Raw genomic sequence first — 16,263 nt, forward strand, 5'->3', positions numbered from 1 at the left:
GGTGTGGACCTCTTTGGGTTCATCTCCTTTGGGACTCTCTGTGCTTCTTGGACCTGGATGTCTGTTTTCTTCCCAAGGTTAGGATAGTTTTCAGCTATTATTTCTCCAAATAAATTCTCTGCCCCTTTCTCTCTCTTCTTTTGGGACCTCTATAATGTGAATGTTAGTATGCTTCATGTTGTTGCAGAGATCTCTTAACCTGTCCTTATTTTTTACAATTGTTTTTTCTTTTTTCTGTTCATCTTGGTTAATTTCCACTACTTTCTCTTCCAGTTCACCAATCCATTCATTGCTCTTTATCATGTAATCTGCCATTGATTCCTTTAGTGTATTATTATTATTTTTTTTTCTGTGGTACGCGGGCCTCTCACTATTGTGGCCTCTCCCGTTGCGGAGCACAGGCTCCGGACGCGCAGGCTCAGCGGCCATGGCTCACGGGCCCAGCCGCTCCACGGCACGCGGGATCTTCCCGGACCGGGGCACGAACCCGTGTCCCCTGCATCAACCACTGCACCACCAGGGAAGCCCCCTTTAGTGTATTTTTATTTCAGTTATTATATTCTTCAACCTGTTTGGTTCTTCTTTATATTTTTGAACTCTGTTGAAATTCTCACTGTATCCATCCATCTTTCTACCAAATTTGGTGAGCATCTTTATGATCATCACCTTGAACTATTTATTGGATGTATTGCTTATCTCCATTTTATTTAGTTCTTTCTTTTGAGGTTATGGCTTATTCCTTCATTTGGAACAAATTCTTCTGTTTCCTTGTTTTGCCTAATTCTTGTGTTTTTTTCTATGTGGTAGGTAGACTGGTTACGTTTCCCGGTGTTGGAGAAGTGGCCTTCTGTAGATGTCCTCTGGGGCCCAGTGGCACTCTTCTCTCAGAGCCAAATGTTCTAGGGGTACGCCCTGTGTGGGCTGTGTGCATCCTTCTGTTTTGGCACGGCCAACTACTCTGGGCATGCTGGTAGCGGGGCTGGTTTCCGTCTTGGTTGACTGTGAGGCCATGCCTCCTGAGGTGGCTGTGGGCCACCTGGATGGGAGGGTAGGCTTCCTGTGTGTTTGGCTGTGTGACCTAGGGTGGCGTGGGTCTGTTGCCAGTCTGCTGGGTGAGGCTGGGTCCCTGCATGGCTCTTTGTGCAGCTGGGGAGCCTGGGACCGATGCTGGCCTGCTGGAGTATGGGGCCTGGACCCTGGTGCTAATAGGCTAGAGGGAAGATTTCAGAATGGTGCTTTGCTAGAGCCAGTATTATCATAGTAGAATGAGGTCCTCAGAATGGCTGTTGCCACTGCTTCTTTCTCCGAGGGCGGTTCCAGCTGCTTCCTGCGTCTTTAGGTGGCTGTCTAAGATCAGCAAGCGTGTTGGACCCGGGCCCCTGCCTCTGTGCGTGTGAGATTTTGCTTATACTTTTTAAGAGCCAAGGCTCTGTTTCCTACAGTCCTCCAGCTCTCCCAAAGAGAAGCCCCACTGGTTTTCAAAGCCATATATTCTGGGGGCTCATCTCCCCAGTGCAGGACTCCTGGGCTGGGGCGTCTGACGTGGGCTGAGACCCCTCGCTCCTTGGGGAGAACCTCTGATTGTGATATCCCTCCTGTTTGTGGGTGGCTGACCTAAGAGTGTGGGTCCTGACTCTGTCATCTCTGCCTCCCACCCATCTCATTGTGATTTCTTCTTTATGTCTTTACTTGTGGAAAATCTTTTTGGTTAGTCTTCAGGCCTTTCTCTTAGATACTTATTCTATAAGGAGTTGTTATTTTGTTGTGTCTGTGGGAGGAGGTAAGTTTAGGGTCTTCCTACTCCCCTATCTTGGCCACCTGTTGACACTTTATTCTCTTTATGCTTGCACTGCTACTGTACTGAGAAGACAAAAAGAAAACTTAATTCACTGAAATATGGCAGAATGACGGGTTTGTGTGACATGTCATGTAGTTTCTATGCTGCCACTCTGTATTCCACTTTCACATGTGAAAAACCCCTTGTAGTCAAAATGTCCTGTAGTCGTAATTTTTAATCTCATCCCTTTTGTGAATCTCTGTCCAGTTTTAACACTTCATAATAAAAATACAAAAGCAATTGCTAACAACAGTTAGTTTCTTAGCCAGAATAACTTAGCAAAGTTTCATGAAGGCTAGATCCCTTTTTTATAAATTACAAATGTTTTCCTCTTTTATCATAAATACCTATATTGAGTAGTAATGAAAGTAGAAAAGGAATTAGCAGCTGATTGATAGGACAGTCCTCCCTTGCTGTTAAATCACACTTGCCTACCTTCTTCAATCTCTGCAGCTTACAACTAAAAGAAATTTAAAGAACAGAGACACTGGAACTGAGCCGCAGAAGTACTTGCCCAAAAAATACTCTTATTCTTTAAGTTAATAATGCAAAACATTTATTTAGGTAGGATGTTTGTGTTTTTATCTTACCTTTCATCTATTATTTCATAGTCCACGTTTTCTTTAATTTACTTGTGAAGCAGTTGCTATATAAAAGTTATCTTTTACCTGAAATAAATTCTCTTTGTCTCTTAAGAGCATTCCATACTCTCTTTCTTTTTTTTTCTCTTGTTGCCAAATCTTCCCATAGAAGTTATGTTTATCATTTATCTTTTCTTAAGTAAGTGACCAATATGGAAGCTTGGTATTTTACTAAAGATGTGAGTAAATGTTCCTTTTGCCCCCTCCAGTCTTAAAAACTGCTACATGTATCACATGGTGTGTGTTTGCTTGGGCTGCTGTAACAGTACCATCAACTGGGTGGCTTAGCCAATAGAAATTTATTTTTTCACAGTTCTGAAGGCTGGAAGTCCATCATCAAGGTGTCAGCAGAGTCACTTTCTTCTAAGCTCTCTCTCCTTGGCTTGTTGTCCTTCAGTGGTATTTTGTCTCTCTGCATCTGTGTCCTAATTTTTTCTTAGAAGAGCACCAGTTATGTTGGATTAGGGCCCACCCTAGTGACCCCATTTAATTTAATTACCTTTTTAAAGACGCTGTCTGCAAATACAGTCATATTCTGAAATACTGGGATTAGGACTTGAACATATGAATTTTGGAGGCGCACAGTTGAGCCCGTAACACATGGTCAGTCTTCAAGAGGGCATGGGCAGTGCGAGTGGGAGAATGTTGTCTCTACATAGTCAGTCTCTGTTTATTAAACTGCTGCTCTGGGTCTCAGCTTTTCTGATTCTAGCTTTATGTTGAGTCTGGCCTTCAGTTCATGTGTACAGTGTATCTAGATCTGGAATCCTTATTGGAACTTAAAGTCACAAAGTTGAAGCCTCTTCCTGTTGAGGAGGTTCCCCTTTTGTTCTAGAAAATGCTCTTCATGTTTGGCAAGAAGCAGCTGTGTTGGGGAGAAACTGAACAAAAGAAAAACCTTATAGATTTTTCTGTCATATGAACCTGCCATGTATCTTTCAGCACTTGTACAGAAGTCATTGTTGGCACTAGAATGTGACTGGTACTAGGTTTCTATTGCTACCATGACAAATTACTACAAACTGAGCGGCTTAAAATAGCACAAATATATTACCTTATAGTTCTATAGGTCACAAGCCTGACACAAGTCCCAACAGGCTAAAATCATAAAAGATGTCAGCAGGGCTGAGTTCCACACCCTTGTCTTTTCCAACTTCTAGAGAAATGCCTCCAGTCCTTGGTTCATGGTCCCCTTCATCTATTTTCAAAGCCAGCAATGTAGTGTCTCTCTGACCCTGTTTCTGTCATCCCATTTCTTTCTCTGACTACAGCCAGAAAAGGTTTTTCGCTTTTAAGGACTGACCTTTAATCACATCTGCAAATTTTCTTATGCCACAAAAGGTAATGTATTTATAGGTTTGTGGGGAGGGGCATGTCATTATTCTGCCTGCCACATGGTCCCAGCTAGGTTGTCAGCATTTCTCCCTCAACCCCCCTCACTTTTTTCTTTTCTTTTGCTGTACGCGGGCCTCTCACTGTTGTGGCCTGTCTCGTTGCGGAGCACAGACTCTGGACGCGCAGGCTCAGCGACCATGGCTCACGGGCGCAGCCGCTCCGCGGCATGTGAGATCTTCCTGGACCGGGGCACGAACCCGTGTCCCCTGCATTGGCAGGCGGACTCTCAACCACTGCGCCACTGGGGAAGCTCCCCCGCTCACTTTTTATCTTTGTCCTTTCATATTATGGGGATTGCTTGCCATCTCAGTCAAGTGATCCTGCATTTGAATGAGTACTAATCGTTATATTGTATAGTAAAGCCAGAGGAGAGAAGGTAATCTCTCAGTTCCCAGCTTGGTGTGTATTGTCACGTGCTTACTTTTTCATTGTCTCCTCTTACCTCACTCTCTCTAAATTAGGATTATATCAAGGATTTATTCATCTGTTTTCTGAGGCACAACATCAATGCCTTGGGAAAGAGAATGGGGTCTACAGTTTGGTTTTATATGCGCTGTTAAGTCTCAGGAACTCCTTGAAGTTTGTGATATATTTCAGAAATACCCATTATATAAACGAAAATAGAAAAAAATTTACCCGAGACAGGAATTTTCGGGGAAGTAGAATAATTTTATTTTAACTTAATAATTTAAGGTTGAAACGAGTGGTTCTCAATATACGTTCCATGAACGAACCCCGTTCAGAATTACTGGGGGCATGTGTTAAAAATGCAGAATGCTGGGCTCCACTCCAGACTTACTGAACCGCAGTCAAATTTTAATCATTTTTATTTCCGCTGCTTGCTAACATTCACGCCAGCTCATATGCAAGCTGACATTTTAAGTATTGCTTGAGGCTCTTGCCTGAGCGTTGGCAGTTAGATTGCTTAATCATATTGATGACATGAACCAGCAAAAGAGCAAAAAGTTTATATTATTTCTTTACAGAATTTGGTTTTTCATTTGCAAATAATGAGTAAATAGCAGCAGAGTATGATTATCTGTATATTATAAATATAATTAAAAAATAAATGCTGAAATGGGAAATATTCATAACATTTGTGGCAGATAAAGATTTAAAATGTTCTTAGTATTCAAAGAACAATTCAATGAGAAAATGTTAAATGTGAAATATACAAATTGCCTAAGTGGTTACAGATAATTTAAAAATGAAGAAATGAAAATGGTCAGTAAACTTATGAAAACTGTTTAATGATATTAGAAAAGAAATATAAATGAATACTACTTGATAGCATTATTTTTAAATATATTTATATATTTTTAACTTTACTGTATATTTTATTTATTATATATTTTACATGTATACTTCAGATACACACACACACACACACACACACACATATGTGTGGAAAGATAATACTGTTCCTTTGGTTGCAACAAAATAAACATTTATTATATGTCACTGGGGGGTGGGGGATTGTTAATGTGTTCATCCTCTCTAGAAGGGCAGAGTTCCAATACAGATCACAAATTTTAAAAATGTTCATCTACAGACTGCCAACAAACACATGAAAGAATGCTCAACATCATTAATCATTAGAGAAATGCAAATCAAAACGACAATGAGATATCATCTCACACCAGTCAGAATGGCCATCATCAAAAAATCTAGAAACAATAAATGCTGGAGAGGGTGTGGAGAAAAGGGAACCCTCTTGCACTGCTGGTGGGAATGTGAATTGGTACAGCCACTATGGAGAACAGTATGGAGGTTCCTTAAAAAACTACAAATAGAACCACCATATGACCCAGCAATCCCACTACTGGGCATATGCCCTGAGAAAACCATAATTCAAAAAGAGTCATGTACCAAAATGTTCATTGAATCTCTATTTACAATAGCCAGGAGATGGAAACAACCTAAGTGTCCATCATCGGATGAATGGATAAAGAAGATGTGGCACATGTATACAATGGAATATTACTCAGCCATAAAAAGAAAGGAAATTGAGCTATTTGTAATGAGGTAGATGGACCCAGAGTCTGTCATACAGAGTGAAGTAAGTCAGAAAGAGAAAGACAAATACCATATGCTAACATATATATGGAATTCAAGAAAAAAAAATGTCACGAAGAACCTAGGGGCAAGACGGGAATAAAGACACAGGCCTACTAGAGAATGGACTTGTGGATATGGGGAGGGGGAAGGGTAAGCTGTTTCAAAGTGAGAGAGTGGCATGGACATATACACACTACCAAACGTAAAATAGATAGATAGTGGGAAGCAGCCTCATGGCACGGGGAGACCAGCTCGGTGCTTTGTGACCGCCTGGAGGGGTGGGATGGAGAGGGTGGGAGGGAGGGAGACGCAGGGGGGAGGAGATATGGGAACATGTGTATGTGTGTGGCTGATTCACTTAGTTGTGGAGCAGAAACTAACACACCATTGTAGGGCAATTGTACTCCAATAAAGATGTAAAAAAAAAAAAATGTTCATCTAGTGAGTGATGTGAAAATTTTCCACTATATATTCCGATGTGAAAAGGGGTTATAAAACAGTCTATGATATTGTCCCCAGTTTGGACAGATAATATTATACATGCATAGATGTAAAGAAAAGGACATAGGAGAATATGCATCAAGGTGCTGGTGGTGGGGTGCTACCACTAGCACCTTGGGTAGAGCTTATTGGTTTTCTTTGTTTTTGATTTTACATTTCAGTGCTCTCAAATTTTCTGATAGGAAGTACTGCTTTTTGTAATGATTTTTAAAAACTTTAGAATATTGAGAAAATATTTTTTATTTCTCAGAAACTTTAGACTGGAATGGTAGAAATGAGAGATATGAACAAGGTAAAACTTGATAGTGATTACTATTAACTTCAAATAAAAATTCCCAAGGTTCCAGAGTTGAGACAGTGCTAAGAAGTATGATAATTAATTTTATCAATATATACCCTCCTTATCTCCTTTTTGAAACTCTCTTACGTTTCCATATGCTTTTGTCCTTTACTCTCTTTCAAAGCCTAAGTTTTTTCCTTCTCACGTGCTTCTAAGTCTTTGTAAGTCTTCAGTGACAACAAATGCATTGCATGTGACACCTCTTGTTAAAGAAGGTCTAATCTTTTTAAAGTGTTTGCTTAATACCAAGTCTTTCATTTATTTTCCAACAAAGATCTATTAAGTTTTTACTCTTGGCTGTGAGAAGTTTTTAATCCAATGAATTAATGTCACTTCTGTGCCAGGCTACTTGGTCTATGGTGCCATTATCACAACTGGGTAATCTTGTTAAATTGCTTTTTGTAGATGTTATTTTTTTGTCAGCCAGATCTCCAAGAATGCACTCATTATTAAAGCTTTAATTATCATGAAATTTTTAAAAAAGAGTAACTTTTGACAGAGACATTATGACTGGAAGAATTTTATAACTTCCTGATTTAATTCAAAAGCTTTATCTTGTTCATAAATCTTCATAACTGACTCTTCACTGTAGCAGACTTCTTAATGATATACTTTAATTACTATCATGGGAAAGAATGAGAGAAAAGAGAAGGGAAACATGTAACATCTTTTCTCAATTGTGTTCTTTTTCTAATTCACGTTTTAGAAGTCCAACTATGTCCCAGACATGGAGAAAGTATTTTAATTCTGGCAGCCATTAGTAGCTCATTGGCACTTCAACATCAACTGTTCAGAAGCCTGCCAGTAGATTGTTTAAAGCTTTTAGGCCTCAAGGAACAGCTGGGCTTTACAACAGTACTGTTTCAGATTTTACATTTCCTGTGAAATACATTTATATGATTTGATATGCTAACTTCCAGCTAGCCAGAAAGCCTTAACCCATTGTTGTGCAGTACATTATAAGTGGGACGACCACATAATGTATTGGCCAAACCAAGGCACTTTCACAATGAAAGAGGATACTATTAGTAATTACACTAGGGCAAGACGTGTGAACTGGGCTATAGTTTCTGTTGTCTGTAAGCAAATTCCAACTTAGGTGACTCAGATGGTTCAACCTTCTTAACAACATAACCACACCTGCAAAACCATATCATTTATCTATAAACCACCTCCAAACCTAGTGACTTAGAATAATTGCTGTTTTATTAATGTTCTTGATTCCCTGGGATGGCTGGGGAGGCTGGACTTCTTGGGACAGCTTAGCCTTTCTCTGTAGAGATTCTCACCCTTCACACATTGTTCACATTCCACATGTAAAATATGCTCATCTCCATCCTAGGTTTCCAAAAATGTCATCCCAGGAAAAACAGCAGGCCCACAGTTCAGGATCCTGTCATCTAAATCAGGTCTAGATGCAAATGAAGACCCTCGTGTTTTGCTCCTTGATGTGGTTCCTCCTGTATGTTCCCACGTACCAAGCATACAGTGGTGAGGCAGGGACAGAATGACTGCAGTCAACACTCCCTTTCAGAATGGCAGGAATAGGAGTCATATGGCTCTAAGTAGTTCATAGCAATTCTGAATTCCCAGTGGACGTATGTTGCCAGGCCACCTACTTGAGGAGCAGGGAATGTTCTTTGAAGAGTCCCAGTTCTTCTTCTTCAGAGTGGTTCTGTAGTTCATTGTTCTCCTAGGCTTTTGGCTCTTCTGTCTGGGTTCTTGGCTCTGTCCTCTGAGATAGTCTTCCTGTTCCATAAGAAATGGCCCCATTGCATCAGAATGGCTCTCTCAGTCTGCTTCCTGCCTGTGGAAAGTGGAGGATCCAGTGAAGTATTTTCATTTTGAAGTGTCTCTGTGTCAATTAATCCAAGTAGTACAGTACCTTTAAAAATTTCTTTTCGGCTTTCTGTATATCAGATTATAGTCTACTACATTAGATAAAGGCCCTACTCACAATTCTTTTCAAAATAGGCCTTCTCCCTATTATTGGTTGACATATCAGAGTGCTGTGGTACCAGTTCCACTGAACTAGGCAAAATGGTCTCCTAGGCTCCACTTTAAATCATTCAGAAGCTTTCAAAAGAGTTATTACAACCACACACTTAATTTGTTCTTTGACCACAGGCCTTATTTTACTTTGGAAATCTTTTGCAGGCAAGTCTTGTGTCCTCTATATTCTGTTTAAATGTTGCTCACAAGCTGAACATTTCCTTCTTTAGTTCATGTCCGTTTTAACCTTAGCACACAGCCAGTTTATGCATTCAGCATTCTGCCTGGAAATCTTTTTAGTCAGATTCACAAGTGCATTAGGTACATTCTTCTCTATTCTAGGTTACTGAAGGTGGCAGTGTTGTCAATTGTTTCACTGTTATGTCAAACAGATTGCCATTTTTCCCAGGCTGTAAAAAGTTTGTCTTTGTAATTTCTTTCAGCAGTATTTTGTGCTTTCCAGTATATAGGCCTTCCACATGTTTCGTTAAATTTGTCCCTATGAATTTTATGTTCTGGAATGCTGTTGTAAGTGGAGTTGTATATTTTATTTCATTTTCAACTATTCATTGCTAGTATATAGATATACATTTGATTTGTGTAAATTGACAATCATGTTAAATTCATATATTATTTCTAGTGAATTTTTTGATAGATTCCTTAGCATTTCCCATGTACATGGTCATGTGTGTACAAATAGAAACAGTTTACTTCTTCCTTTCCAATCCTTATTCCTGTTTTTTTCTTTTTCTTGCCTAATTTTAATGGCTAGGATCTCTAGTATGCATAGTGTTGAATAGAAGTGATGAGACTAGATATCCTTGTCTTGTTTTCAGTTTTAGGGGAATAGCATTCAGTCTTTCACTGTTAAATATGTTGTTTGTTGTGGGTTTTTCACAGATGCCCTTTATTAGTTTGAGGAATTTCCTTTCTATTCCTAGTTTACTGGGAGCTTTTGTTATAAATGGGTGCATATTACTGTATATAAATTATACCTCAATTAAAAACTGATTTTATTAAAAAATTACCTATTCTAAAGCTTAAACAGAGTAGTGTTGCCTGATATATGTGTATATATATATATATATATGTGTGTGTGTGTGTGTATCAGTTTTAGAAAAAATCTAAGAAAGGAATTGCTGTCTTTCCATTTCCTAAGCTAATATGATACTTCAAATCTCAGTATTGTTTTTCTATGTGATGAGCTTTGCCTTTTGAATTTTACACAACTGAGAGATTTTAATACCTTTTCTCTCCTCTAGAATAAGACATAAGAATAACAGTAAAAACATAAGAATCTTTTAAATGTTTAGTAATTATATTTCATATTCTTATTTATAAGCACTGTAGCTATATTATATATAATACTAAATAATAACTCTGTAGGTTAATTCTGAATCAGTATAGCTAGATTTTATTTCCATTTCTTTCCTTTTTGTACAGATGAGAAAACTGAGGTTCACTCAGAAAGAGTAAATGACTTGCTTTTAGTTATTTCTATACTTACGGTAACTTTTTTTATAAATAGGAGTTACTTAAAGATCCATTGTACATTGGACTCCGGCAGAGAAGAGTGAGAGGTCCTGAATATGATGATTTCTTGGATGAATTCATGGAGGCAGTTTCTTCCAAGTACGTATAATCTTTATTTTATCTATTTTTAAGTTAAATTTCAAAAACTTAAAGATAACCTAACATAATAAACTGTAAAAATATCCAAGTATGGTGCAGTATGTTTAACAACTAGAAGTGATTTGAATGAAATATATATATCTCCTCATAACTGTTGCTGGCCGAATGATAATCTCATGTGTCTCCCCCGCCAAAAGTTGTCTCTGTTTCTATCCCTGAAGATACTTTTTTCTTACAAGAATCTTCAGATTCTGTTGTTCGGGAGGCATGATTATGGTGAATGAGGCAGTGGCTAGTGACTGAATTACCTGGGCAAGCCTTTTCATGGTTACTGGCAGTCTGTACTTTGTTTCTGGCTGCTGGTAAAATTTGGTCTTCCGTCATCTTTGTGGGTGAATCTGACTCTTGCGGTAGGAGAAGCAGAGGAAGAAGTGAGCATGAGTTAGTACAATCCACAGGGTCCAGAATGGAGCAAGATCCATGAATCTCTGATTAAATCGACTGTATTTGGTTAAGATGCAGTACAATATTTCACCTGGTCTAGGTAGCATTTAATTGTGGACCCAGGGCTACTGTAAAATTATCCAGTTTTTTTCCTTCAAGGTAGAGACTTCTGCCATAATTTAGTAACAAGTTCTGAGAGAATGTTGTCGTACTGACAGCCATCCCACTTGTTTCTGTATAGCCACAGAAACCCTGTACTATTTAAAAGCACATATGTTGCTTTGGTTTTTCATAGAAATGAACTCATCACTAGAATCAATTGTTAACTATAGACATACTTCTTGTTTTTTTTTTATTACAAGGTTTAATTTTAAGAAGTTGAATTCAACAGCCGAAAATGCTTTCATCAGCTTGCACAGTATTTAGAATATTTTGAATCTCTTATTACCCGAGATTTTGTGCAGAATATATTTGCCAATTAGTATGGACTACTACTGATTTATTTATTGTTATTATTTATTAACTTAAACTTATAATAAACTACACTTACTCATAGAAATAGTTGAGAAACTCTACAGTTTAAGTTCAAGATTTCATGGTACAGTTAATTGATAGTAGTTTTTCATGTTTAAATTCCTTACCCTGTAAAATTTATGTAAGTTTTTGAAATTATGTGTAACTTGATAGGTAGCAACATTAATCAAGAGATTGTATAGAGAATACTGCAAGGCTATATGAAAGAAAAGGAAATTCTCAACATATTTGTTTTTATTTTCTGTTTGTGTAAATAAAATCTATCTTTATATCGATAACTTAAATATACTTACAAAGAAGCTGTTAAAACAAGTTATGAACTTAGCGTGTATGGCCTATATTCTTAAATGCTGTTAAATAAAATGAATATTTCCATAATCAATGAAAAGCTTTCCAGATGAAAAGCTAATTTTGAATAAGCTGTGTCAGTCTAGAATCAGAAAAGCTGTTGTTGTTTTTTTTTAAATGTTGAATTGAGAGGTTACCTAGGATCTATAATAAGGAAATAGGGTTTGACAAGAGTCAACAATAATTTAAAATGCAGAGACCACCTATAAATCAGGAATTATACTTCTGGGCTCTTCCCAGAGAAAAATCCCACAGACTCTTCAAAGACACTTCCTGGCAGGACACTACTTTGGGAAAAGTTTTCTAGTAATGAAACCTAGTACTACCAAATTAAATTGGGGAGTAGTCCTGAAGATAAGCCCAAGATCATTTAAAAAGGAAATATAACTTACATTCAAGGTGGAAAATGCCTGTTACAAGTTGGCTTAGCCAGGAATCTGGCTCTGAGCTGGAGATATTAAGGAGTATGCTTGGAATCAACCCCTTTGGAGGGGGAGGGGCCAGAAAAAGAAGTGGATAAAAGGGAAGTTGAGCTGCAACGTCGACCGGCCAACAGCCTTGGGACCACCCCTGCATGCTATTTCGACCCTTAAGGAAAAACTAATTTCCATTCCCCACTCCCCGAGCAACATTATGTTGGTTTTATAATTTACTATCTTGTCAGGGTTGGGATGGGGCAGTTGCAACTTCTTCCTCTTGGCTTTCTCTGCAATTACATATCTTACCTCATAGGCCAAAGATTTGATACGGGTGTTGTGGCAGTCGCCAAGTATACGTCTATCCTGGTTCTATATTTGGGGACTGTGGAAATCACCACCGCCTGGGTCTGTGGTCCCAGTGGATCCAGTATGAACTAGACCTTGGCCAGGGCACCATTAATTACGGGCCTCCATACGCTTCTAACGTGGAGGGACAGCATATTGATGCTTCAGGTCTCCTGGTATCACTGTCAACTCTGTGCCCTCAAAATGTTTGGGTATTCCCTGTCCCCAGTGCACAGTGGCTTGAATAAAGGACTATAGGTCCGTTTGGGGAAGGATTGGGGGAATTATTATCTTGTATTCTTTTTTTTTTTTTTGCGGTACGCGGGCCTCTCACTGTTGTGGCCTCTGCCGCTGCGGAGCACAGGCTCCGGACGCACAGGCTCAGAGGCCATGGCTCACGGGCCCAGCCGCTCCGCGGCATGTGGGATCTTCCCAGACCGGGGCACGAACCCGTGTCCCCTGCATCGGCAGGCGGACTCTCAACCACTGTGCCACCAGGGAAGCCCTGTCTTGTGTTCTGGCCATGGTGTTGCAAGATCCTGCCTTCTGGAGACTAGGCTTCTTCTTCCATCAGTGAGTCCAAAAATTAGCGAAGGTTTGGAAACTGAGCATGTGATTGGGACTTCGTTGGGGCAGCTACCCTCAGCTTTGTGGTCATATGTCTTTGATTTCTTTTGAATGTACCTATTGAATAGTAGCCTCATTAGCTTCTTATTTTGTCTCTAGGGATGCCATACTCTATGAATTAGGTCAATAACTGTGGGTCAGCACCCCCTGCACACCAACCTTGCCACCCTCAGGATGATTGTATCTACCTGGCTTCTGGTGGCTTCCGGTCCTCATCTGGTTCTATTATCCCCATTGCTGTTAATGAGCCTGGTTCCATAAAAACCTTTCCTCTGTCACTTCTGACCTTCAGAAGAGAGCCACCATGCAGAACCTAGTAATGTAGATGTCTTCTCACTAATACATTCCTCATGGCTTTGGTAAGTGGTGTGTTTTCTGGACCTTCCCAGGCAACATCACCATCCAGTGGGGTTCTGGCCTTATGTAGCATGTGCACCCCAGAATGCACTCTCTGAGCCTGTACTCCCCTCTTCTGCCATCTGCCCCCGCATTCTTAGCATTTCAGCATTACATGAGCTGTTACTTGGCCCCTGTTTTTAGGAACCATCCTAGTAGCCAGTTTGTACCGTCTCCTGAGATTCTTGCTGGTTGTAAATCTTGCATCTCAGCACAGTGCCCTCAAATCAATAAACTCTCCCTTACCTCATCTTAAATTGCAGCCCCTTTGATTAAACACCCTCAGAATTTAATCTTAGATGTACTCTCCTTGCTAATGTAAACTTGCTAGATCTTGCAGTTCCTTTCTCAAATAAATAGCCTCTTTCTTTTTCCTTTATCAGGCGTCTTACATCCCAGGTGGGTTATATTGTGATATAACCCTAGTTGTATAGGCCAAAATTTCTGGAGAGGAGGTGACGGTGGACAGATGGGGGGTTACAGAGACACAGGTGGTCTTACGGGAGAGAAGCCTCTACCTACATCATCCTGAAAAAAGAAGGGGCAGGCCACTTTTGTGGGTTCAGAAAGTTCTGGGGAATCTGGGAATTCAGGATTTTGGGAGGCATCAAACAAGACATCTCATCCCATGTGGCAGGATCCTGTTCTTTTCCAGTCAGGATCCTGACTTAGCACATCTTCTGTGCCTGGAAGTTAGGGAGTTTTTGACTACTCTGACGATTAATCCCTGTTCCTGGCCATTACCTTTCTTTGCCCAAAAGCTGCAAGATCTGAGAGCATTTTTGTATCTACCAGAGAGTTCCTCTGGCTTTCTTGTTGGTGGTTACTTGCCCTTAGCTTTTTTTTTTTTTCTTCAAATTTACAAATGCATTCTTTTTTTTTTTTTTTAAATTCTATTGGAGTATAGTTGATTTACAATGTTCTGTTAGTTTCAGGTGTACAGCAAAGTAAATCAGTTATACATATATTGCCCTTAGCTTTTTATATTCTTTTTCCATTGTCCTTATAGTTTTTATTTCTCCTATGTTTCTCAAACATCATTCTGGCTAAACTGTTCCCCTTCTGCTGGTATACCATCCCAGCCTACCTCTGGTGAGAGCTTTAACAGGTGGATAGCCACCTTGTGCCAGGGGTTCTCTGTGTTCCACTGGGATTGGGCTCTTCTTTGCCAGCCAGGCAACTAGTGACCTAGCTCCAAAGCCCCATCTGATCACCTGCTTTCTCAGACCACTCCTGGTACCGTCTGTCACAGATTAGGTTACCTGGGAAACATATTTTGAAACGACCTTTACTATTCAGAGGTTTATAAGAAGTGCCCTACCCTGTGGAAGGGGTACCCAGGCGGCAGGAATGGGCACAGGGAAAAACTGCAGCACAAGACACCTTCCTCTGGCCCCACGGGGAACTCTGCAACTACAGTGGCTTTTCAGAATTGGCCCCAGTTGGGCTGAGATAGCCAAGCCTTTCTATTCCTACATCAGTTAGTCATTGGATGTGTGTCACCCTGAGAAAGAGCGTGACCTATGGTGTAGTGTTCTCTGTAGCTGAGGCAACCCCTGGGCAACAGTGGGGGATCTGAGAGCCATAACACAGTGATATTTAGATTAAGATGAAAACTAGGCAGAAAAAAAGTTTTACGGTTTGTAATAAAGGCAGGTGCTAGAATCTGTAGGGTGGACCATATTCCTGATATTCTGTTATAAGTCAGATGATAGACAGATGCTAGCCTCTGCATAGTATTTTTGCTTTGGAAACATTGGTCATTGGAGCAAACCACTGAGTTGCCCCAGGCAACTGTGCCCTAACAGAAGCTAGATCTCTCCAGTAAGAATGTCGTGTCAATCTGTTTTTAATTTCTCATTGTTTTGATTCATTCATTCATTTGTTGAAAGCCAGGCACTGTGTTTGGTGCTGGGGATATGGGGCTGAGTCGGACAAAAATAATCCCTGCCTTTCACATAGCTTCTCTATTAGAGGAGACAGATAATAGACAAGAAAATATAAGCAAATGAAAGAATGAAATTCATAGTGAATGCAATGAAGGAAACAGGAAATTGGACTGAGAATAATAGTGACTTAATTTATATAAATCAGATGAGTGTTATAGATACCAGTTACCTCTTCTATGAAGTCCGTTGTCAAAGTCTTGATACTTTTTAGTCATGGTACTTTTGTTGAAAATTAATAGGAGCTCTTTGATTATAGTTAGGTAAATTCATTAACAGTGGAAAACTGAATTCAGAAAGTATTGATTGATTAGCCTGGATACTAAGTAGCAGCTCCAATGGAGTACCACAGGTCTGTTTCCCTAGTATTTGCCTTTTCAACGATTTTACCAGTTGGTCCTAGTAATTCTACATCTGAGAATATAGGTTAAGAAAATAATCCTGAATAAGAAATAATTTCTATACCCGGATATGTTCACTGAACATTTTTAGTACATGATTTTCTTCCCTCTGCTTCCAGAATAGCACACCCTCCTCGCTTTCCTTCTACCTCACTGGTTGCTCCTTCACACTTCCCTTGGCTTCTTTCTTTTCATTCCCTTGACCTCTATACTTTACCGTACTCCAGGGCTTGGAGCTTTCCTCGTTACTTGGTGACCTCGTCTGGTCATTGATCTTTATATCTGTGACTCCGAAATCTGTGTTTGGAGTCTGTACCTCTCCTCTGAACTCCAGGATCATAGTCTGCTTCCTCCGTGATACAGATCTGCACTAGAAAGAAAGAGCCTTATGGAGCCCGTGGGGAGCT

General features: G+C 39.8%; 1 protein-coding gene across 2 annotated transcripts in view; it reads left to right on the forward strand.

Annotated features, from left to right (window-relative positions):
- The window catches only part of ME1 (malic enzyme 1), a 195,040-nt gene that overhangs the window by 86,271 nt on the left and 92,506 nt on the right, over positions 1 to 16,263 (forward strand). For both annotated transcript variants that reach the window (XM_067702679.1, XM_067702680.1), the window contains exon 6: positions 10,293 to 10,396. In XM_067702679.1, coding sequence (XP_067558780.1) covers positions 10,293 to 10,396 — 104 coding nt within the window. The remainder of the gene's footprint in view (positions 1 to 10,292; positions 10,397 to 16,263) is intronic.

The sequence above is a fragment of the Pseudorca crassidens genome, chromosome 13 (genome assembly GCF_039906515.1).
Source record: "Pseudorca crassidens isolate mPseCra1 chromosome 13, mPseCra1.hap1, whole genome shotgun sequence".
NCBI classification, from domain to species: domain Eukaryota; kingdom Metazoa; phylum Chordata; class Mammalia; order Artiodactyla; family Delphinidae; genus Pseudorca; species Pseudorca crassidens.